Source organism: Anabrus simplex, chromosome 8, assembly GCF_040414725.1.
Source record: "Anabrus simplex isolate iqAnaSimp1 chromosome 8, ASM4041472v1, whole genome shotgun sequence".
NCBI classification, from domain to species: Eukaryota; Metazoa; Arthropoda; class Insecta; order Orthoptera; family Tettigoniidae; genus Anabrus; species Anabrus simplex.
In genome coordinates, this window is record NC_090272.1 from 65,565,354 (window position 1) to 65,591,471 (window position 26,118).

A 26,118-nucleotide genomic window follows, 5' to 3' on the forward strand; every position below is an offset into this window, starting at 1 on the left:
CCACAAACCCGGATAATTTTTGTTGTCCATACATTTTACCCCCTCCCCTCCCCCACTTCTAATTCCAATCGCTGCTACTGGGAGACAGGATATATTTATTGACTCACAGCTATACAGTTTCTTGATGATGTTGACATATTTACTGCTTCAGAAGACATACAAAAACACATGTTTAAATTTGTCAGAAACTTTCAATATTCAATGATGCAAGCGAAGACAGATTTTTTTGTTGGTCAAGACACTTTTGAACTAAATTGGATCGACACGAGGATGTCCCTCTTACCAAACCAAGTTTCACTGAACTTTTCCTCTATTTTTCTCTGTAATTAAGAGTATAAAATTCTTAAAAACATTTTCAGGGCATGATTCATTAGATTTATCAGCCTTTAATCACCACATCGTTTAGAATTTGGTTTCTTTAATAGGCTGATAAAAGGACTGATAAATCTGCCAATATTATGAATGCTGTTCCTTCACAATTAAAATGGAAGTATTTCAGGTGCTGTACCCATATCTTAAATCTGGTTGTGGAGAAAACATAAATGGCTTCAAAAAAATTGTAACAAATTCAAAACTATTGTTGCTCGTTTCAGATCACTTGCAGCTACAGGAAAATTAATGGCTTTCTAGGGCAATACCGAAATCTCTAATCCAAAAGATTGATACAGGATGTACTACTACTAAATGTTTTCATTCCTCCCCTGAAGAGGGGGGGTGGGGGGCTCTTAGACAGTGACGCCATCTCTCAGACCAGGAGATTTGTAATGGATAAGAAGATGTGAGATGAAGGTGAGAGAGTTGGCGGCCGTAGCCTGTCTTAGGAACTGTCTTGGCATTCGCCTTAGTGCAGGAGAATGGAAAACCACAGAAAGCCACAGGTGGAAATTCACTATTTTTATGTTACAAGATATATGCAAGATACATGATGCAGAGTCAAAAGCTTGATTTTGCTGACAAATCAGAACTTGCCCGTTCTTTCAGCGAAAGAATTGCAGATTTTTTTTCTGAACTTCCAAGATTAGCAGCTAATAGTACTAACTGATACAGGACGTAGGCAGACAAAATTTGTACAGAAGAGTGATTCAGAAGGTAGAGCTATAGAACCTAAATCTGGTTTTTAATTAATAATTAAATTTATTTTGTACATACATTTGGCTGCAAGAAAGAAATCACTACTAGGTCTATAGTTCTTGCATATTTCATTATTCTTAAAACTTCAAGTTTCTGTTAAGCAGTTGCCTCAACTTTTCTCTCTCTCTCTTTTTTTTCTTTTTCTTTTGGTTTTAATGTCTTACTAACACATCAAAGATTTTCGACGACACAAGGATAGAAAAGGGCTAGGATGGGAAGGTACCCCAGCAGTCGTACCTACCCGCAAATGGTCCAACAATATCGGAGGTCGTTCGTAGCCATGCTGTTGTGACTAGAATAGGACAGAGACATATCGGTAGGATGCTTATTATTTCACAGTAACATACATTAAAACATTACTACACGTTTTTGTTATTATTAATGGTTGTTTTTGTTAGGATAGTTCCGCAGTTGTCTGGTGTGAAAATGGGAAACCATGGTAAACTATGTTCAAGGCTGCCGACGGTGGGGATTCAAACCCAGCATCTTCCGAATGCAAGCTCACAGCTACGCGACCCTAACCTCATGGCCAAATTGCTCAGTGACTGTTCTTTAAACAGTTATTTACGCATTTCTTTTGCATTAATGAATTATGAATTATTGTATTTAGAAGAAAGATCACTTTTATGTATTTCTCCATGGATGAATTAACGGTCGATTGCACAATAGACTGGAAATCTGTGAGTTTAACTTATTCCAGGTGTAGCCAGATACTTTTGGGGTGGCTGTTCTGGTAGGCTGGTGTATCATGCTGGTATCTACTCTTGGAAGGGAGAAGTCACAACCTGCTACAGGAGCTTCTTCGCTATCGGTCCTCTGCTACCGTGACAATCATGTTCACTACCAACCACTGCGACTCACAGTTTGCTGTACGGTACCGGGAAGTGTTGTTACCTGCCCACAAACGGTCCAATAATATCGGAGCTCGATCGTAGTCATGCTGTTGTGACTAGAATAGGACAGAGACATATCGGTAGGGTGCTTATTATTTCACAGTAACATACATGAACACTAAAACGTTACTACACGTTTTTGTTATTATTAATGGTTGTTTTTGTTAGGATAGCTAAATTATTCCAACTTAAATGTTGCTTTTGATACTGTAACTAAACATTTTATCTGACGAATATAATCAATGAACATTTTTACACGACCGACTTGAAGCATCGCACTAGAAGCGAAGCGAGGGATCCAGTCGACCGTGATTTTTAATTCACAACCCTGGATATTTTTTAAAAAGTCAGATGTTTTGAAATGTCATATCATAGGACGTTAACTTGTCAGACTATTACGCAAGACTTGCACATAAAAGGCTTCCATATTTCACATGGCTATAAAAATAACCAGAGATCTAGAACACATGCTATGGAGACAACTTGTCAAAATATTACAAAAATACACCACAATCATAAAACAATCTTGGTAGATTCAATCCTGGATCAGTCTGGTGGTACCTATATGAAGCCTCGTGTCGGTAGATTTACTGGTACGTTGAGGAACTCCAGCAGGATAAAATTCTGCCACCTCAGCGTCTCCAAAAACTGGACCTGGGACGTAAAACAAATAACATTATTATTTATTGAAGATAATAAAAATATATTCACCACCAGTCTGCCATTGCCGCATCAGATAATAAGACCGGCATCCTCTTTGGTCTCGACATCACTGAAGACCACAGCAGGTCGTGGTAACATGGGCTGCGAGCTTCACCAGTCTGTCTGTCTTCAGTGTCTTGGCTATGTGATGCTCATTAGTTCCATCTAGAGATGGTCGATAAACACCCTGCTACTTTGTCACAGATAGTGACAAAATATCGTTTAAGTTGTGGGTACTTGGCTCACATTCACAGAGCTATGCTATCTGCTGTAGCTCAAGGACTATATCCGTTTTTCATTTACATGTTACCTATGGCGATGTTAAAAGCGTTAAATCATACATTTTATTATAGTGCATTTATAAGCACCTATCTAGCAACTCTGTATGTCACCAGCTCGTGTTTCATTTGAAACGCAAATCAAACAGGGCAGTCCTCAGCTGGCGAATGAAGCATGTTTGAATACATCATATTGTTTCGAGAAGTGCTTGTCCGATTTTCAAAATAATCATGGTGTTGAATTTGTAATATTTGTAGATTTAAGACTATGTGTACAAAATAGTGTGCTACCATTTAAAAAAACAAAGTTAGTGAATGAGTGAATAGGAGTATGCCCATCCCCTAGCTCTGGATTATCCGGAATTAAGGGAAAGAGCACACTTTTCTTGCAATTTCTTCATTTTTGATACATGCCTTACATTTTACATTTTCCTCTTATATTTGTTTAATTATACTAAATATAATTTGTTTTGTCTTAGACGTTAGCAATGCTATATTCTCTAGGACAACATGTATCTTACTTTAACTTATTTATATACTTAAAGCAAAAATGATCATTATCAAACATACAATATAACTGCTCACCTCATGGCACACTAACGAAAAACACACACTTCTACTTCACAGCAGAAATAATTTAAATCATTATAAATACCCACTTTCCAGCTGATGCTACATATTATGTCAGACCTTTTCAGGCAAGACACTAAAGCGCCTTCACAGGCATTTAAAGAACCTTTTCAGGTGTATCACACTGTTCCAATGTTTGCTTAAATGTCACCATGTATCTTACCTTTACTACTTTTGGTCCAAGTATTTGTTTAGTTAGTGCTAAACTCTTTTCATTTCTTTCTGCCACATACTTCTTAAAATACAAAAAAATCTTTGCCATTCTTCCTGGGGTGATCCATTCTTTATTTAACAATTTAGCTATTATATAAAATTCCTTCTCTCCATCTACTTTTAATTTATATTCATCACCAAAATATTTAGTTCTCAGTGCATTAGTTTCCCTACATATACTCAATAGATGAGCCTCTTCCATTATTTCTCTACAGAATAAACAATGATTTACATTATGGTTCTCTCTCAGCCCCTTATTTTTATATATATCCCCATTAGCCACCACACTACACCTCTTAGTTTATTTGGGAGTCTTTCTTTTCTTATTGACATATTTTGAATAATTCCACAAAATTCTGCTAGTGTTCTTTTGGTTTCACATTCTGCCCTAATCATCTGTTTCTCTATGTCCCTCACTCTAATCATTACCTTTTTGATGAATCTCTTCCTCTTTACTGTTCATCTCTTTATCCCAGTATTCTCCCATTCCTATTCTGTCTAGCATATTTTTCACTTTCGACACCCAATAATCATCATCTAGGTGTTTCATCTGGTGTTGGTATGCTAGGTTCAATATTTCCCTCTCCCCTTCTTAACCAATATTTTACTACTTTCCTACTTACCATATATCTGTTTGGATGTTGATCTGTCTGTTAGGTCATCAGCCCAGAGGCTGGTTTGATCCTCAAATAGCACCACCAAAGGCTATGCAGTTTTAGGGAAACTGCAAAAACCAATAGCAGAGCCCAAATGAGGCGTACTAGGCAAGATGAGGAGTGAGGTAGTTTGCCCTTGCTTTCTTCACTGGACCAGAAGGTGCCACTGCAGCGTGACTGATCCTATGAGCAACACCTTTCATAACACTCAGACACTAGTTGTGCCCCAAATGTCATTACTCAGCACCACCCATACCCCAGCAGCTTCCATATTGTCACAGCCATGGATGAGACTTGCTTGCCGCACTCATTCGTCAGTCTCTTTAGTGTCTGTTTTTTTGTTAGTTGCTTTATGTCGCATCAACACAGATAGGTCTTATAGCGAGGATGGGACAGGGAAGGCCTAGGAATGGGAAGGAAGCGGCCGTGGCCTTAATTAAGGTACAGCCCTAGCATTTGCCTGGTGTGAAAATGGGAAACCACGGAAAACCATCTTCAGGGCTGCCGACAGTGGGATTCGAACCCACTATCTCCCGGATGCGAGCTCACAGCTGCGCGCTCCTAAGCCCACGGTCTACTCGCCCGATTTAGTGTCTGTTAGATTGTTAGTGCGTAGTCAAATACTAAATTATTGTAATTGTATAATCACACCGTACTTCTTTTTAATTGTAATGCATGTGTGATATTGTACCTTTGGTGAAAGATTTATTGTATAGTATTGATTCAAAATTTCAAAAAAAAAAAACTATTATTACCGCACTTAAATTGGTAACCTGTCAACCTTTACCTCTCTGTCGAAATTCGCTCCGAGAGCAAAAGCTTTTCTTTTCTTCAGTCAGTTCCGCTATATCCCACAAACCCAGGTACTGTTTGTTGTCTGTATATTTTTTAACCCGCACTTTTAATTCCCAATCGCCGCTACTGTACATTCGTACTGTAAATATAAATAATTGGTATCCTGAAAACTCAACATGGGTATCACATTCCGTTGCTGCACATTATGTTAACAACCTTTTCCGTACGCATTGTGGGAGCTTTAAAAGTTGAATACCACTCACCTCGCTATCACTGTGGAATGTCTATGAAGCACAATTTTGTTTATATATTATGTTAGTTCCCGTAGGAACTTTCAAAAATTGCCGTAGCCAACGGTATTTCACATTGACTAGGCGGGGTATTGGTATAAGTTTTCAACTAGCAATAATCGCACCTCGGATAAACCTCATTGGTTACGATATTGCCACTGCGCAAAGCTAACGAAAAATGGGATTCGGCATCTCTTATATCCATTTGAGTAACCTATATCTACGAGTAGTTTGAGATATATTCCAATGTCTCAAGAAAAATATTGAATTTTATACTGCAAATACACTCTTGCCGATGCATCAGGACTGCAACCCTCAGAAGCATTACAACATGGTGGACTGCCTGAGCCACGTCACCGCAGTCGCAATGAGGGCTGGAAATTTTTCCCCACTTGTGGAGCCAGAAGTTGCATCTTCCAAGACTGGTCTGCACCTTGTTCAACGAAGCCCAGATACTTCTTGGCAAGTTGAACCCAAGGGTCAGATATCAATCCTAGCTGGTCAGGGTTTGAAGCAGCCCACTCTTCCCTCTAGGCATTATTCATGTTGTACTGTGATTCAACCAGCCTCTTTCCTAGTTGCCATGATGGATGTCGAGATTTTAATCTTCCATGCTTCTGAGGGTTGCAGTCCTGATGCATCGGCAAGAGTGTATTTGCAGTACACTTTAACCATTCCTTCTTCAGAGCAGTTAGCCTTCGAAGGTGAGGAGGATGGATGGATGTTAGTTAATACTGGCAGCCATTTAAGTCGTGTGGATTTGAGTGTGCCAGACACTGTCCTCATGGTATCATTCAGCTGGACATCAACTTTTCCTGTGTGTGTGCTGTTGATCCATACAGGGTATACTAGGGCAAGAGCTGTTGTTCGGAGGACATTAGCATTTGTTCCCCAACTAGTGCCACTGAGTTTGTGAAGGATGTTGTTACGTGTTTTAACCTTTGCTGCTGTTCTCCAGAGGTGTTCTTTATATGTCAAAGAGCGATCCAGCGCAATACCCAAGTATTTTAGATGAGCACAATATTTTAGCTGTTGGCCTCTGAATTGACTTTTGGGATGTAATGGGCTCTCCTGTTGTCTAGATGGAAGGTACTAATCTCTGTTTTGTTTACATTGGGTTTCAATTGCCAGGTGTTGAAGTATCTATCCATTTTTAGGAGATCTTCTGCGAGAATGGCTTCAGCGGTCTCAAAGTCTGTGGACTGTGCTGTTAAGGCTATGTCGTCAGCATATATAAACTTTCAGCACGCTGTAAATGGAAGATCTACCGTGTTGAGATTGAAGAGAAGTGGAGCAAGAACAGAACCCTGCAGCAATCCATCATTTAATCTGTAGGATCTGCTTCTATTTCCATTGAGATGTACTTGAATTAGGCAATTGCATAGCATGTTGTTGAGCAAGGGAGCAAGTGGTGGCAAAAGGGGCTCTGGTTAAGACGCAGCAGGTCGTTATGCTACTTAGGTTCCAAAATGGGTAAAATATAAATATGTAAATAAATTCAATGTTAATCTTATACCAGTTGTATAGTATTATTAGAAGTAATTTCACATACCGTACTGTATATGAGTTGACTATGTTTGTAAGATATTATAAGTAGAATTTTGTAAACAATATAAATTTATTAAGGATGATGTGTGTGTTTAATAGAAAAAATTATTAGCGTAAATTGTATAATATTGTATTCTAGGAAAATTTTCTTCGTCTCCTGTTAATTTAAAATTTAGTGCTTGACAATAATGTATTTTAGTGTACCATTTGCCACCGAGGTAGACACCTCATTTGCAAATAAAGAGATTTTGATTTTTGATTTGATTTGGGTCTTGCAAGGGATAATTTTCAGGAACTTCAGGATCATCCCTTTTTGCCAGACTGCATCATAGGCTGATGATAAATCCACAAACACAGCAACCGTTTTAATTTTTGCTGGAAAGCCCTGCTCAGTATGGCTGGTTAGTGCCAGAACCTGATCGCAACAGCTCCTCTAACAACTGCTCAACTGTAATGTGCTGAAGTACTGGGGCTGAGATTCGGTTATAGATCAATCTTTCTAGTAGTTTGTAGCAGATACTCAGTAGAGCAATAGGTCAATAATCTTCCGCATTACAGCCACTTTTCGTGGGCTTCACAACAGCAACTACTTCAGTTAGAAGAGGTGGGAGCCTTCTTTTCATTAGGATGTCACTAAAGAATTTAGCAAGCCATTCCATAGTTCTAGGACCACTGTGCGTCAGAAATTTGGGATGGATAGCATCCAAGCCTGCTGCTTTCCCCGATTTTGTTTCCTTCAAAGCAGCTGAGATCTCTGCAACAGAAAAATCCTCGGAGAACTGCGAGTTTGTTTCAGCTCTGGACAGTTCTATCTTAAGCTCGTTTAGGATTTGCCTTGTTTCATCCCTTTTTGTGTCTGCTGATGCTCTGATTAAGCCAACAATTCTGTTTGCTATATGTTCCGCCTTTATTTTAGAGTTCTTGCTGTGGTAATTAGGGGCACTACTGCCCAGCTTCCTAAGGAGGGACCATGCTTTTCTGCTGGAGTGTTGGAAGTTAATACTAGACGTCAATGTATGCCATTTTTCCTTCCTGGCAGAGTCTAAGCAATGCAGTAATTCATCAGCGACTTCCGTTTGATTGCTGCGTTGGTATTCTTCGTACAGCTCATTGCACCTCTGGGTTGGTGATGCCGGTTTCGAGCGCCACGTCATCCAGTTCATTGTCCGTGCTTTGTTGATTGCCACACACAGCTGCTGACTCGGATCTACTGTCGTCACTCACTAGTTCGCAGGCCTTCCGAATAGCTGACACATCAGGGCAACGCTCCAGGTTGTGTAGCTGACTAACAGTCCATATCCAGCTCCAAAAATCGCCCACTGTTATAAGCCTGTTTCCACAGAGAAATGTTTTTAGCACTGAATTCCGCGCCTTCCCTTGATGAAAACGTAATGTTCGCATATTTCCATTTCACCTTGATCCAATTCTTTTTTAATCCATATTTCTGGGCCCTTCAAGCTCTTCGCACTTTCCAAAATTTTTTGAGCCTTCAAACTAGATACCATACATACTTTCACTGGTCTTCCCATATTCCTCCCTAATCTAAAGGCACTATCAATATCACTCTCATTACATTCTACCTTCAAATTCTCTCTGATTAAGAAAAGTATTCTCTTTAACATATCATTAAAGTTCTCTTTTTCTGTTTCTACCAGCCCGTAGATTATTATGTTTCTCTTCCTATCTTCCTTCACTTGCGTCTTTTGCTTTCTTCATGGTTCCTTAGTCTTTCTTCTAGATCCAGGACTACCGTCCTCATTTCATCAAACTCGTTTTTGTTCTGCAGTACGCTCTCTTTGATATCCTTAAGTTCTGTTTGTATGAAAGTCTTCAAATCCTTGAATTCATTTTTCTGTTCCAATAACATTTCCTTGGTCTTCTCTGCTTGGCATTCTTGCATGACCTCCTTGAGCTTCTCAATATCTTCCCATGACAGCCCAGGGCCCGGATTTAGTTCCACTCCACCGATCACTAGTAGCACCATCACCACCACTAATGAAAATACCATTTGCGTGATGTTGAAGCTATTTTTCACCATTTGAGTTGATTTCACTTTCCATCTGCCCTGCCATCTGCCTATAGCACACTTGTATTGATCAATTGAAACTCCCATGTTAGCAAACTCCTATACTTTTCACGCGCTCAGCACACCACGTCCTTTCACCTCGCAAGCTGAATTGCAACTGAACAAAGTTAGTACGGTACCATCATCTCAGAAAATATTAACGCCATAAAACAGTACTGTAAGTCGGATTATTCGCCCTTTGATAGCATTACTGAAAGTGAAAACAAAATATCAATATCTTTAACCGTTCACCAGTGGCATATGCTGGGATCAAGACGTGGGCTACACTAGACTTACGGTAGGTTACCCCTTTTCGATAGTTGGTTTGGTGAATGTCAAGCCCTATGATTTCTGAGCTGCAGCCAATAGCCAACAGACTAGCCTGCTGTATTGTCAATGCTGTTTCACAAGCTACTCCCCTGGCCTCTACTACTGTCAATAATCAGCACTTGATCAGTAGAGGTAGTAGCCTAAGGTTTAGCAAATTAATGTCCGGCTTTGTGGTGAAATGGATAGAATGCTTGCCTTTGGTCTGATGGGCCCGGTTCAATTCTCAGTATCAACCCCCTCGTACTCTTAATTCCCCTGATGTGGGAACTGGGTATTCATCATTTTATCTTCATTAGGTCACCACCAAGCCTATACAGATGCCATGCACCATTATTATTATTATTATATTTTTTTGATTCGTTGTGCCCAGCTGTGGAGCGCGTTTGAACTTATTTTGCACAATGTTTCTTCTTCTTTTCTTCCCAATATCTCTTCATTTTTTCACTGTGTTCCTTTCTGCGTGTTTCTGTCCAGCCTGTATTTTTTCTTGTTGGTTTCTCTGCAAATTTATGTTTGTTTACTAAGCTTCTAAATTTCATTCTATCTTGAATGGTTTCGTCCTCGATACCCATTTTTTGTAGATCTTCATGTATTTCTGCTAACCAATTGTTGCGGATTTTCAGGGTTAGAGCTAGATTTAGAATTTTCTTTGTCAGCCTGTTGTTATCCATTCTGTGTAGGTGTCCGTAGAATTTTAGTCGTCTCTTTCTGATGGTATCTGTGATTTTTTCTGTGAATTGAAAAATTTCGTGTGGTTTCTTTTTCATCCAAATTCCATTTTCGAACTTTGGTCCTAGGATTTTTCTGAGAATTTTCCTCTCTTGTTTCTCAATGCTTTTCATTTGTGACCTGCCGCCAATGATCAGTGTTTCAGATGCATAAAGTGCCTCTGGTTTGATGACTGTATTGTAGTGTCGTAATTTTGCATTTTTTGATATACATCTTTTGTTGTATCTGTTCCATGTGATTTTGTAAGCCCTTTGCAGTTTAGCAGTTCTTTCTTTGTTAGCTTCCTGATTTAACCCTGCTGGCTGAATAATTTCACCTAGATACTTGAATTTGTCTACTTGGGAAATTATTCCACAATTGGTGATTAATGGTTGATTGTCGAATCTTGATTTAGTTCCTTCCATAAACTGCGTCTTTTCAAATGAAATTTGAAGTCCGGTTTTTGCGGCTATTTCATTCAATTTTTCTATGGATTGGATTGCTTCTTGTCTGTTGTTCGAAAGGATCGCAAGGTCATCTGCGAAAGCTAAGCAGTCAAGGTGAATTTTGTCTTTAAGAAGTCTGCCAATGTTTATACCTTTAGTTTCTTTTCTCCATTCACGAATCACTTTTTCCAAAACTAAATTGAATAGTAGTGGGGATAGTCCATCTCCCTGTCGGACGCCAGTTCTGATTTCGAACGGTTCAGAAATTTCTCCCAAGAACTTAACTTTTGATGTTGTGTTGGTCAGAGTTTGTTTAATCAATTCCCTCGTTTTCCTGTCGACTTGAAATTCCTCTAGTATGTTGAACAGGGTCTGCCGATCTATGGAATCATACGCTTTTTTGAAGTCAACAAAGGTGATTACTGTTTGTTTGGTTTTGCGAATCTGTAGTATGGTTTTTAGGTTTAGGATTTGTTCTGCGCAGGATCTCCCTTTTCGGAATCCAGCCTGATAATCTCCGATCAGGTGGTCTGTTTGTTTCTCTAATCTATTAAGTAGAGCTTTAGAGAAGATTTTATATACGAGTGAGAGGAGAGAAATTCCTCTGTAGTTATTAATATCTGATTTGTCTCCTTTCTTGTGAAGTGGGTGAATCAATGCACATTTCCAATCCTCCGGAATTTCTTCAGAAAACCAAATGTCCTGTAAGATTTTTTGAATACTCTGGGCCAGTTTGTCACCACCAATTTTCAACATTTCAGCGATTATTCCATCTTCTCCTGGTGCTTTGTTGTCTTTTAAATCTCTGATTATTTGTTTGACTTCTTGTAATGTGGGGGGTTCTGAATCTGGATTAGGTGTTGGTTTTTCATAGGTGAATTGTTCCTTTGGAGATTCACAGTTTAAAAGGTCCATGAAATGGTTTGCTAGGAGTTCACAATTTCCCTTATTACTTGTTTCTAAAGTCCCATCTGTACGTTTGAAACAGAGACTAGGTGCCTGGTAATTGGATAATTCTTCTCTGAATGTTCTGTAGAAGTTCCGTGTATTGTTTTTCTTGAAATCTTCTTCTATTTCTACCAGTCTGTTTTGATCATATTTTCGTTTTTCAGATCTGATGATTTTTGAGGTTTGTTTCTGTGTTTTGAAGAATTCATCACGATTTTGATCAGTTTTATGGGAACTCCAGTTTAGCCAGGACCTAATTCTGACTTCTATGGCCTTGTCACAGGTGTCATTCCACCACCTGTGTTTGCGTTTCCTTGGGGGATTGCTGATGTTTTGTGAAGCTTTCAAGAGTGTGTCCTTGAGTTCTAGCCAGTTTGAAGGAGCATCGTTGCAGATATTCGCAAGGAAATTGTCTGAGTTCTGTCTCAGAAATTCAGGGTCGATTCTTGGGTTTCTGATTGTTTTGGTTTTCTTCCTGTTGGGTTGAAACTTTACTTTAACAAGAGATAGGTGGTGGTCGGAGTCAATAATTCCCTTTTTGACTTTAACGTTCATAATTTCTTTTTGGTTTTTCTTGGAAATAGCCACATGGTCTAGTTGAAATTCTCCTAAATGCATGTTCGGGGATCTCCATGTCATTTTCTTTTGTGGAAGTGCCAGGAAATGGGTTGACATCAATTTCAGATCGAAATTCTCGCAGAGGCCAATTAAACGTTCTCCATTTTTATTGGTTCTTTTGTGAGCAGGGTAAAGTCCTACAGTGGTCCTAAATTTCTTCTCTTTGCCAATTTGTGCATTGAAGTCCCCCAGCAGAATTTTGACATGATGTTTTGGAATTTTGGCTGTAGTTTCTTCTAGTAATTCCCAGAAGTCATCTACCTTCTGTGGGTCTTTTTGATTGTAATTGTTTGTAGGTGCATGTGCATTGATTAGTGTATAAGCTTTGTTTCCTGATTTGATTGTCATTAGCGAAATTCTTTCAGAAGGAGATGCAAAGTATAATACCGAATTTGTGATATTTTTTCTCACTGCAAAACCAGTGCCAAATTGTAATATTTTGTTAGGGAGGAGGGTAGCTGGTTTACCTTTATAAATTCTATAGTTTCCTGATTCAAAATGATTTTCGTCACTGTACCTAGTTTCTTGGAGTGCCAGAATTTGGATGTTGAGTTGGTCTAATGTGTCTGTTAAGTGCTTCAACTTTCCAATTTTGCGAAGCGTGTTGATGTTTAAAGTGCCAATAAAATGTTCTTCCTTTGGGCGAAGAGATTTGGGAAGCTCCGATACATTCCCGCATGATGTTCTCGGTCCCCCAGAATCCGATGACCGAGAAAACCTAGTATGAATACTAGGGCCTGGGGTAGTAGTATCATTAACTGACGTTGCCATCATGCTAGTAAGTTGAAGATAATGGGGAGATTGATCTTTGTCAATCTCATAGTTACAACTAAGGTATTGAGCCTCAGAGGTTGCCTCAAGATGTTTTCTGGCTGTGCCTGTTTTTGGTCCGCGAGAGGTATTTTATTTCCCTCAAGCCCTCCGGACAAGTCCGGCGAGCCCCCCGATCCGCCACCTGGGACGCGCCCGATAGGGGAACAGGCAAAATTAAAATTTTGAATTTTACAACATAACTAGCAGTCGTACCCATCATTCACTAGTTTATTAGCTTTCTTCTCAGGAGATCAGTGGTGGTTTCCGACTCATGATCACAGGTTCGATACCAACCAACCAAAGAAAACACTAAACCTGAAAGAATGCATTTCATTTTAGCAGATTTACCTATAAAAAGAAAACTGTTACCCCTATAACAGTAGCCCAGCATTGTCTTTCTACAAGGATGCAGGAGCAAAAGGGAGTGAATGCCAGCACTCTGTTATCTGAGTATGAGGTGAGGAAGTATATACGATGAGGAATGCATGTGTCAGTTCGGAAACTTCCGGAGAACTTTGAGTCTTTGAGCTATCTCTCCTTCGTTAACAGTTGCGATCTGACAGACCGAAGTCTAGCACACCTTTGCCCCCGGTCCCCTCTCCTATCGGACGTTCAGCAACAAGCCGTGCGAGGCAAGGGGAGGGGAGAGGGACAGAGTGCCTGGGCTGCAATATCTTTCTCCTATGCCTTGCACTCAGACATACGAGCAACATTTTATCTCATCACGTTCAAGTTTTGTAAATGGAACAATGTGTCAGATGCTTACATTATAATGCGCTCTAGATTTCCGTCGTTCCCATTTGAGGTTTGGGACTGATAGCCTTGGTAGCCTTCAGTATATTTGAGGTGGACAACTTAGCTGAATAACCCTGTATATGGGAGGAATCAAGTTCATACATTTCTTATTTGTTGCTAGTGACGAAACTATGAATATAATATGCCTCAATTTTTCAGTTCAATTTTCTTCAATCCACTTGGGTATTGCAATGTAGGTGTGTAACTAACTGTACATACGTACCGTAACTAAGGTTAAGAGAGTACCAATCCCTGTTGTATGTAGTACTTGTACGGTGAACACTCGTCATAAGGTTAGTCATTTTATTTTGAAACCTACATTAGCAGTAGCGGCGATTAGGTGGGGCTGGGGGGGGGGGGGCACTTTGTGGAGAAAATATTACATTTTTATTCAATTTTAGCTGACTGAAGCTAGGAATTGTAGGAATTACTAAAAAAAAAAAATTATACAAGCCCTGATGCCTTGTCAGGTAATTCATTATTTTCTTTAATTATTAGCGGAAACAAGCACAAAATACCATTCGTACCGGCTAACTGATTTCTAAAACGCCACAGCAAGTAGTGGAGACTTTGCATATGCTGTGAGGAAGGGTAACAGGTTTTTTTTTTTTTTTTTTTTTTTTTTTTTTTGCCACGGTCATGGACACTGAGGTGTGATTTACCCGCTTGCCGCACTCATTCGTCAGTCTCTTTAGTGTCTGTTTTTTTGTTAGTTGCTTTATGTCGCATCAACACAGATAGGTCTTATAGCGAGGATGGGACAGGAAAGGCCTAGGAATGGGAAGGAAGCGGCCGTGGCCTTAATTAAGGTACAGCCCTAGCATTTGCCTGGTGTGAAAATGGGAAACCACGGAAAACCATCTTCAGGGCTGCCGACAGTGGGATTCGAACCCACTATCTCCCGGATGCGAGCTCACAGCTGCGCGCTCCTAAGCCCACGGTCTACTCGCCCGATTTAGTGTCTGTTAGATTGTTAGTGCGTAGTCAAATACTAAATTATTGTAATTGTATAATCACACCGTACTTCTTTTTAATTGTAATGCATGTGTGATATTGTACCTTTGGTGAAAGATTTATTGTATAGTATTGATTCAAAATTTCAAAAAAAAAAAACTATTATTACCGCACTTAAATTGGTAACCTGTCAACCTTTACCTCTCTGTCGAAATTCGCTCCGAGAGCAAAAGCTTTTCTTTTCTTCAGTCAGTTCCGCTATATCCCACAAACCCAGGTACTGTTTGTTGTCTGTATATTTTTTAACCCGCACTTTTAATTCCCAATCGCCGCTACTGTACATTCGTACTGTAAATATAAATAATTGGTATCCCGAAAACTCAACATGGGTATCACATTCCGTTGCTGCACATTATGTTAACCAAAGAGGATAGAATAGATGTTAACAACCTTTTCCGTACGCATTGTGGGAGCTTTAAAAGTTGAATACCACTCACCTCGCTATCACTGTGGAATGTCTATGAAGCACAATTTTGTTTATATATTATGTTAGTTCCCGTAGGAACTTTCAAAAATTGCCGTAGCCAACGGTATTTCACATTGACTAGGCGGGGTATTGGTATAAGTTTTCAACTAGCAATAATCGCACCTCGGATAAACCTCATTGGTTACGATATTGCCACTGCGCAAAGCTAACGAAAAATGGGATTCGGCATCTCTTATATCCATTTGAGTAACCTATATCTACGAGTAGTTTGAGATATATTCCAATGTCTCAAGAAAAATATTGAATTTTATACAAAAATCAACACAGTATACTATAGACAGAAATATTTGACGACAAATCGCTATAAACCTTTTCACTACTTATTTTAAATTATTGAGGATTAAGTATTTTTTATATCGTCATTGAACGACACTTGTACAAAGAAACGGAAGAGGAACTGCAGTGACGTCATTAAATCCAGACATAACTAAGCTATAGCCTACCTGATAGGTTATGTGTGTCGCGTTATATTAAGATGGCAGTGACTACCCCATTGGGCTTCATGATTGAATTGTCGGCGTCTAAGCTTTCGATCCCCGGGCCTCATGTTCGATTCGTGGTTGGGTCGAAGGTTTTAAATCATAAACAGGGCCTGAGTGTTCGTGTTTTCCTAATATGTTTGCAATTTATACACACACTAAAACTATCCACTGCCATATCGCGGCCGACTGGATCCCTCACTGCGGTAAGGAGCTAGCTAGAGCGACGCATCAAGTCGGCCGTGACCACATTAACGCGCAGTTTCTCATTCACAGCAGATGTTGCCCGCCCTCGTCGGAGGGTCTGCCTTAACAAGGGCTAGAAATAGCCACACGAAATTATTTAGTAGTCCCATAGGCAACGCCTTCGTCTGTCAGCCGAAGAACTGGGTTCGATTACCGGCTCATTTGGGGACTTTAATCCTTGTCTCAGGCAGTGACGGTTTGTGTCTGTGAAGAGCTAGTTGGGAAAATGCTGGTAATATATTTTTTCTCACTTACCATAATCATTCAACTCACCTATTCCAAACATTACTTTTATTGCCAAGAAGCCAGCTTGAATGAAACAATTTCTGCTGAATTGGAGAGGAGCAAAACCACGACAATTCGATACAAAGATTATAGCCTTTTCTGAAATTATTTCAAAGAACTTAGACATTTTTTCCCCTAATTCTTTCTTATCCTCATCTTCCCAATGTGAAAATGGTGTTTTTAATAAATAACGCAGTACCCTATATCAAACAAGATTCATATTTAAAACAGCATAGCTCTAAAGCATCTAGGAGGTACAACTGAACTGGCTCTAAAGAAGGGAGCCTGCTCCAGACCACACTGAAAAAAGAAATGTACATATCTCTCATTTACTTCACCACGCGTATGTCTGCAGCACAAACTGTAGCGGGTGATGTAGCCCTTGATTATTAATGCTATTTTTCATCTGCCAGAAATCTGCAGGGAGGGGGGCAAAAGTTATTTTGTTTAGTGTTCAGCATTAACCAAAATGATTTGCATTATTCCATTATTTATTAGGCCAGTTTACATTCTTTTGCCCCAGTTATCTGGTTAGAAATTAAATACCGGTAATGCTGATTAAAAAAATTAATGAAAAATTACTTTTCAGGCTTACTCCTCATGCCTTGCTTAGATGGATTTGAAGTGTTTGTTGTGATGGCCACTGACATGGCACAGTGCTGACGAGAAATACCAGTTGTCTATTGGCTTCACCAGAGTTGATGTCTTCTAATGGTGATCCATTTACATACCGTACAGCCTGCAGCATGACATCTCCCAGTGTAGTGATGTCCAGGGAAAGTCTCTGCTTACTTTTTCTCACTTTTCATCCCGTTAACAAAACTGAATCCTTGTTCACAAGTTACTGTTGTTACTGCAACATACGCGACTCTGCAGAAAACTTTCTTCAGCTCAACAAACCGCTCACTTTCCATACTAGGTCCAGAATTTGCATCTACAGCAATAGATATCTCATTAGGCATCATTAGCTTAGAGAAATACTTCCTTTAAAGAAGTAATTAAGTTTACTCTGTTTTATTATGAGGTGGACAACATACAATCAAATCACTCAGTCTTCATGAATTAAACGAGTTGGAAAGGTACCTTAGGATGTTAGTTTAGTATGAAGAGCTATTTCAAACAAGTCTATGGACTCATGATCTGAACACTACACAAGAAAAATAAAACTTGCACTGAATACAATCTTATAAATTGAGAATACTCTTGTAACTTGAAGTTCAAACAATAAATCACATGTGTAATACAAGAAGTTCAACAATAATTAGCAGACTAACTTTGAAAGGACGAAGTATGTGCTGAATGAGAGTGTGAGAGAGAGAGAGAGAGAGATAGCAGAAGAAAGCCAAAAACTCGGGTCTATGTACTGGCACGGGGACAGACTTGCTTTCAGGTGTGTTCAAGGTCACTTTCGAGGGAGGGTTGAAAACATTTAGTAGTAGTTATTTTGGCAGTTTTTCTTCTTTCATCTGCTTGATGTGTCCAAACCACCTCAGTATGTTCCGTTTCAGTTTGTTGTTTAGTTTTTGCACATTTAGGTCTTTATGTATGTCTTCATTTCTCATTCCTTCCTTCCTTACCTTCTGTACGATACACCTCAGGAATTTAATTTCAGCTGCCTGTACTCTACTCTCATCTCTCTGAGTCATTATACGTAAGTAATATCCCTTGTACATTACATCTTTAGCCTTCATTGGTACATTCTTATTCCATATTAATCTCAATACCTGGAGGTAAATGGCACTCCCTAGTAGTATGTTTGTCCAACCCTTGTCCATTATCTTGGCAACATGGGTGATGATGATGATTTCTCGGTAGTTATTGCACATCTTCTTATTTACGGTACTTTCTTGAATTTTGGTATTATAACCCCGTTTCCCAATCCTTGGGCACTTTTTGCTTTCTCCATACACACTTGAATATTCTGTAAGTCCACTGGAGTCCTACTGGTCCTGCAGCTTATCATTTCTATGGCTACTTCATCTATTCCACAGCTTTTCTAATTTTCATCCTTTTAACTTCCCATCCTTACTACAACTCCTAAATACCCTCATAACCATATGAAGATATTTGTAACCTTTATTTACAACCACATTTATGTGATTATCGCAGTGAAGATCTTTCTTTATATTAACACTAGATACTTATCTTTATATTAACACTAGATACTTACACCAGTCCCGATGAGGTACTTTCACTCTGTCAACACAGTAAAAGTGAGGGGACTTTCCCTCTTGGTGAAACTTACAACCTGACTCTTCACCCTGTTTATCAGCATACCATTGCAAGCCATCCACCTCACAACTTTGTCAAAGTCTTTCTGACGTTGCACGCTACTTCCTGTACAGTATAACATCATCTGCAGTTCTTTACTCATCATCATCATCATCATCATCTTTGCATTTTCCCACTCATGTGGAATCTGCCTTCTGGCAATATTTCCTCCACTTCAATCAATCCATGTCATCCCTACAGCTGAGTTTTGTGAGTTGCATATCATCTCTCACTCAGTCCAGCCAATGTGTTCAAGGTCACCCATGAGGTCGGCAATCCCCCATATTCAGTTGAAGGGTAGTCTTTGCAAATCAGGGTTGATCAAAGTTTTCTTTTTCATAAGATGTTCTTCTTTTACCAAACAGGATATAGCTATCAACAAGGATGAGAAGGTCCACCTATCCAATACTCAATGGACTCATATGTAACCACAACGTATTTCATTAATGCTTCAAGATATACCATTAGTGTTATATTAGGTGTTGGTGTTTTCAAGTTACATTTAATGTTCTTTTACATTTATAATTTAAGGCTGAAGATGACCCAATACAAGGGTTGAAACTAGTCCTGATGTAATAAATAATATTAACATATTATATACAGTATTGAATAGGTGGTAGGTGGACCTTGTCATCCTTGTTGATAGTGATATATCATCAATATGGACCAAAATGAAGTTCATTTCATATGAAACAGGATATAGCTGTACAAATGTTCCATTTCCCTTAGGGATTCGGCTCTTGACATTATGTCCCATAAATTGTAGAACTACATTCTGGAGGAACGTCAGTATATTTTCCACCATGTGTTCTAATGGTTCACAGACTTTAATGTACACTCTTTTGCTCACAGCTACTTAAAAAATAAAAAGTAAAATAGATTTTAGCTGCTAATAAGCATTCACAAAGGCAGCTAGTTTACCAAGACAGAAGTTTACTGACAGAACGCAGAAGATATCAATCATCTTCATCATCATCTTGTACAGTTTTCAATCATCTCTTATTTTATGAAAGACACAACTGTCTTATGTATACATTTACCATCCATTTATATTTCTTCTCTGTTACAGGTTTCATGAGCTCGTCGTCTTATGTAAAACTACTAGACAGTAAGAACAAATTTGCAGAACTCTTACCAGTTGCAGCTGTATTTGATCATCCAAAAAACAATAAGGGCGAGAAAGGTTACTTTGCTGACATCATTATACATGTAGATGGAAGGTGAGCCCACCAAGGAACACTAAACTTATTTATGACTATATTCTTTACTTGTTTGTCTCTACCATTATTTCTACTAGCCTATTGGGCACTTTTTCTCTTTCTGTGCTTGTCTCATGTTGTAAATCTTCTACCATCAATATAAGCCTTTATCCTTTTGTTCCCTCCCTTGTCTCGTGTTTATCTGTCTTTCATTTAATCTACATTTCCCACAAGATTGAAGATCTGTCAGGACACTTTTCAGTAAATATGGTTGTTTGCCCTCCTGAGAAACAGCTGGAAAGCAGAAATGAGCTTGTTGGATGCTGAGAAGAAATGGATGTAGAAGAATTGAGATTGATGGAGAAATAGTCCATGTGTGTAAAGACAGCATGAAGTTGCAGAGGCTGTCCTTCTGTCCATGTCCCTTTGTGTTTCCATGATTGCCCTTTTTGCTTCCTTCTGTTGCTCACTTTTCCTGCATTAACTTGTCTTTGTAAGCAACGGAAAGGAACACACAGTGGCAAAAAGCACAATTTATAACTGATAGGTTCTTCAGTCTGCTGAAACTAATTTTGAGTAATAAATTTATAAACTACCTACAAAAGTAAACATATGGTAACAGTATTATGCCTGAAAAAGAAGCAACTTAATGGATGCAGAGTGGCCACAAGTGGCCACGACTGGTCCTTGGTCCAACAGCTCTGCACTCCGACCGGCCAACCGGGCAGAGGGAGACGGGACAGGGCTAGACCTCATGGCTGGCCCCCATGGCTGGCCCCAACAGTCGGCTGTCCTGAGAATGGTTTTCCATGGTTTTTCATTCTCCTGCACTAAGACGAATGCCAAGACAGTTCCTTGTATAGGCCACGGCCGCCAACCCTTTCACCTTCTCCGAGCATCTCCTCCACCATCACAAATCTCCCGGCCTTGTGAGGCGGCATCACCATTTAAGAGGCCCGTCTTCAGAGGAGGAATTAAAACGTCGTAGTGTTGTTGTTGTTGTTGTTGTTGGGTATTTAGCCCGAAGGCTGGTATGATCCTCCACAGCTGTCATAAATAGTCTAGGCGTCACTGAAGAGGCGTACTAGGCAAATGAGGAGTGGGGTAGTTTCCCGTTGCTTTGGTGTAAAGTCAGCGGCTGCAGAGTAGGCTTCGGCCTACAAGTGGCCACGGCTGGTCCATGGTCTGACAGCTCTGCACTCCAACCGACCAACTGAGCAGAGGAGGGGTGGCCGCAGCTCTGCCATGGCTCTACAGCTCTGCATTCGGGAGACAGAGAGGGACTGGTCCCCACCGTTGGCTGTCCTGAGAATGGTTTTCCATTCTGCTGCACTAAGATGAATGCCAGGACAATTCCCAATATAGGCCACGGCCACCAACCCCTTCATTTTTCCGAACATCTCTTTCACCGTATCACATCTCCCACCTGAGAGATGGCATTAACATCTATTTATGTTTAATAGCAGTAGTAGTAGGGTGTAAACAGGACCTGTTAGACGGGCAGGAGAACAGGTAGCCTCCCCTTCTACTGTATAGGCGAGGCCTGTTCACATGCAGGACGTTTCAAAGAAAATCCAGCTATAACTACTTTTGCCATGTTTCTCCTTTTTAGAAATACTGATTACTTTAGCGACATGGTAATAAAAAGAATCACTTTTGCCTTGTAATTTAGACCTTCTGTATCATCTAAGTTAATTCTTGAAACAAGTTCTAAAAAATAAGAAAGTTATTATGCATATCTACTTAACTGATTGCAGGAAACACGTGAAAGAATTCCTTGACCTTCGAGGATGTCGGTGGGCCTATAGTGATGAAAGTTCTCTAAGTGGCAACACAATAGTTCTAAAAACTTTAAAGGAACTAGGAGAGAATGCATCCTTCTTTGGAAACACACTAAGTAAGTATTGGTATATGTATGTGTAGTAGCCTAATATTTAAGGTAAGTATCTCAAAGATGCAGGTTCCTACAAGGAATTCTGTATAACAAATTAAAGCAAGCTTGAAGGTTTAGGCTCTATGTGACTATTAATCTTAAGCCAGCAATGTACAGTTTTACATAGAATCCATACCATACCATTGCAGTTAGACATCTCTATTTTTGATTGTTATTACCATTGTCTTGCTTTTCTTTCACACTGATTTTTATTTTACATCATTCAATCTTTCCATTTCCCTACTGCATCAAATTCTTTCCTCAAAACATATCACCTTCCACTCTTTCTACAGATTTTCCTTTTATTTAGCTTTTTCATTCACGTGTCATTCCACCATTGTGTCTCCTCACTTTTCCTGATATTCTGCCACACATTTTTTGTACGGTATTGTCAACAAACCTACTTTTGTGAGAGAGCAATAGGAAACTACCTCACTGTCTAGTATCTCTCTTCAGTGATGACTAGGCCATCTGTGACAGCTAACAGCAAGAGCTGTTGAGGATCTAACCAACAGGCTGAGTACTCAACACACATTCATAAAAAATCTAATTCCTTGGCTGACGTCACACCCACGACTTAGGGATCAGGATTGTTGTGCTAGGACACTCTCATAGACCACAGCAGCTTCTCAATGTTCATTTTACATGTTGTTGTTTACAGGGATTATTATATGTCCCATAAATTTTATGTTATATATTCATAACTGCATGGTTTAATTTTCAGAATCTGGGTCCCATCTAAACTCTGTTCAGATGGTCCTCACCAAACAAGCTGAAGCAGCAGCAGTGGATGCAAATACTCTGGCTTACAACAAGAAGTACTTGCAAGATGGAGGCAAGGATATTTTAGTGCTGGATAGCTTAGGACCACTGCCACCATATCCCATAGTCATCAATAGCAGACTGAAAGGTGGATTGTCATTTCATATACATGTTACATTTTTAAATGTTGACTGCTAATGACTGTAACTCACTACAGCAAACTCTCGATTATCCAGGTTAATGTGGACCTGAGATTACAAGGAATGACTGAAAAACATGCATAATCCAAAATACACATGTTCTTACTGGAAACTGTGCATTTACTATGTTTACAAAACATATTACATATCACATTTGAAAGCCCACTATTACTTATGCATAGCTCACCAGAAACTGACAACTTATTTACCAAATGACATCTAAAAACACACTGTATTTCATATGACTTGCTTTCAGTTTACTTTCAGAAAATAATCATCCAGTTTTTTTCTGTTTCTGTTTTTAATTCACATTTTTCTTGACGACAGTCCTCATTTTCCGGAAAAACTTTGGTATAGTCAAACAGATTTTGTTCTGCGTACTACAGTAACAGATTAATGCATTCCCAAATCCCGGTTCATAGGCATCGCTATTTAACCACTCACAGATAGTTAAAACAACAGGTTTACTTTCATCTGTCATCTTCCTAGCACATGTAAACCATCCGAAACTTCAGCAGCAACAAGAATGTGATACAGGTTAACATTCATTGTCAATTAATCATTTTAAAGGCTATTATTGAGATCTGTCAGCAGCTAGAAAAGTACGATCAACAATGCACTTCTCCTTCTTTCACTTCGTATCAACACAGAGCAAGAATTCTGGAGGGAACTGTCCAAGAGAAAACTTCAATCTTTTCCTTTTATTATCGGCTTTAAGGGTGTTGGAAATGATCTACATTTAGCTCCTAGGGAAATGGTCTGGCAAAGATATAGACAGGAAAACAGCCGTGGATAGGTTATGAAGTTAGTCACGGCATTCGCCTGAAGGTAAAATGGGAAACAAGGGAAAATATTTCATGGAAGATAGACAGTGGGAATGGTGCTCGTAACATCTTACGGTAGAAAAATGTGAGTTACATGCACGATAATACATTCTAAGTGAAAACATTTGTTCTAATTAGAACATAACACAGTACTTCAGACTTTGTTTTATATTTTTTTAAATCGCCGAACTATGTACAGAAAATCCACACCTGGATAATTGGGAGTTTGCTGTATTTAACACCACTATTATGCTAAGAGTAGTTTCATGTTCTTAATAATTGGGAAAGATCATTATTTAAGCTATGTCATCATCCTGTATCCTGTTAGAGCTGCTTAGAGAAATACAGGAGGGTGGAGGGAGAGGAGTTTTTGATGTAGAATACCTGGATGGTCCCTATAGGAAAATGCATGTGACAATTTCATAAAAGATTTGAAATGCTAATAACTTTGATGAGGGGAGAGTAGTTCCTTGAGAGGAACAGGCAGATGTGTTTGGAAGATAGTTTGAAGAAATACTCTGTTACAATCTGTTTCTAACTTCAAATACCTAGGAAGTATCATTTTAAAAGATAACACAATAAACCAAGAAATACTTAATAAGACTTTGAAAGCTTCTCAATTTTATTTTCAAGTGAGAAATTTACTCTGAAATGATAATGTACCGGGCGGTACACCTCCACTCCGCTAATTTAAAATGTGCGCCAGTTGAAACTCCTCTGCTGGAGGAAGTCTGAACTTTATCTACGCTATTAATTCTCTACTTTCTCTGAAGATGTCACCACATGGAAAACTTTGAGTTTTGAACTGTGTCATTTGTGATGTGTTTTTGTTTCGCTTGAAGTAAGAAGTGTGAACTTTCTCTTCTAGAGGACACTACTGAAGATCAACAATAGTGCAACCTAGTGCGAAGTCAAAGAACTATTTTGTTGGAGAAATTTTTATTTCAAATGTTTGTCTTTGCTAAATTTTTTTTCAGTTATTGTTTAAGTTGGCTGTATACCCCTCTCTTTCCCCTTGTTTTGCATTTAACCAACCCTGAATTTCTTTGAGTTATTTCCGACCAATCCGATGTATCTTCCCCCAACTTGGATATGTTTCTGTACCCGAGCCAATAAAACGTTTGTGGGAGGGTGTTTTCATTCCCCTAACGCCTAGAACCTTCCGCGAGAGGATATAAACTGCTGATTTTAGGGTCTCCGGGCCACTTCTGTTCCATCTTTCAGTGTATAAAGTACATAGCAGGAGGCGGGAAGCGCCTCTCTCCTCGGCAGCGGTCATCAATAAGGTAATGGCCGATTAATAAATTCTTTCTTTGCTAGCTCAGCAGTTTAACTCTCGGGGCAGGTGCGAAGCGTTCCTCCATGTAACCTTTTCCTAAAATGTAACGATCTTTTCTTCTATTCTCTTTTAAGCTGCATATTGGGATAGAGAGTGTTAACCCTCTCGAGCTCCCACTCACATTGTCTTGAGGTGAACTTATTTTCTCAACCTATTCTTCGTTAATGTAAAACAAATTGCTCTTTTCTAAAGTCACCTCGGTAGTATGGGATTAGCCCTTGCATTAGTGGCCTAGAGCCAGATTAGGTTTTTAAAGACAAGTGTATTAGGAGTGCAAGATCGCCTCCTCTCAAATTGTTATTTTAGAGGTCATGTAATTGCCCATTTTTATTTAATAGACCTCAGTAGGTTGGGTATTTTACCCCTGTGTCTATGTCCAGTGAGGACAACTTGAAGGTGGAGTTTGGTGTGGCCTGGGAGAGGCTTAAATTTTGAGAGCGAGTGGCTCTTTTGAAAATTGAGTGTTGTATGCCTCGTGGAGGCTTTTCTGTGTAATTTGGAGCAAGGGCTCCTAGGTATGAATGGGGTTTTCTGCCCCTCTGTTAAAACTCGTGTTTGGGGTAAAACTGAGCTGATTGCCCAAGCAGTGTAAAATCAGGGCGCGAAGCCCAATTCCTGTAAATATTGTAACTACCCTTTTGATTTGCTACTTTGTACCTGCCATGCTTGTTATTTCTTGTTTTTGAAAAGAAAATATAACCTTGTTAAATTTTAAATTAATTTTGCTTTCGTAGCTGGAGACCTATTCACACCCGCACCTTCTTTCACCTCTACCTACCACGGAAAACTCCGTAACAAGTGGTAGCAGAGCGTGGTTGAATGGGTCTCAATTTAGCTCCTTTTGACGGCTAAACATTGTTTGTTCCGAACTCTAACTATTTTCCCAGTTGCTGGAATTTTTTGAGTTTTTCAAAATTGTTCTGTCACCATGCCCGGCCCTCGCGATGTTCTCCATCTTAACTATTTGCGCAAGGAGGAGTTGATCTATGAATTGACTATTAGAAATGTACAATCTGGAGGCACGGTTGCAGTAGACACAAACAAGCTTAGAGAGTCCCTAGATTTGCCCATTTCCATCCCCAATTTGGGAGAGAAAGAAATTGACGACTCTCTTTCCACGATCACGGAGAATATTACTGGGCTAGCTTCTGTAGTTAGTTTTTTTGATGAAAATGATCCTTCTCCTAATCAAATTAAGCGTGTGCAAGCTAGGCTATATC

The 26,118-nt window shown here is 39.4% G+C and overlaps 1 protein-coding gene and 2 non-coding genes across 3 annotated transcripts in view; 1 reads left to right on the forward strand and 2 right to left on the reverse strand.

Annotated features, from left to right (window-relative positions):
- LOC136879128 (probable phosphite transport system-binding protein PtxB) overlaps positions 1-26,118 on the forward strand; it is a 63,693-nt gene that overhangs the window by 22,869 nt on the left and 14,706 nt on the right. The window contains exons 3-5 of the mRNA XM_068228920.1: positions 19,711-19,861; positions 21,598-21,737; positions 22,498-22,683. Coding sequence (XP_068085021.1) covers positions 19,711-19,861; positions 21,598-21,737; positions 22,498-22,683 — 477 coding nt within the window. The remainder of the gene's footprint in view (positions 1-19,710; positions 19,862-21,597; positions 21,738-22,497; positions 22,684-26,118) is intronic.
- LOC137501924 (U4 spliceosomal RNA) lies at positions 5,618-5,758 on the reverse strand. Its single transcript, XR_011018684.1, has one exon. It is a non-coding gene; the product is annotated as a U4 spliceosomal RNA (small nuclear RNA).
- On the reverse strand, positions 15,367-15,507 carry LOC136879429 (U4 spliceosomal RNA). Its single transcript, XR_010860925.1, has one exon. It is a non-coding gene; the product is annotated as a U4 spliceosomal RNA (small nuclear RNA).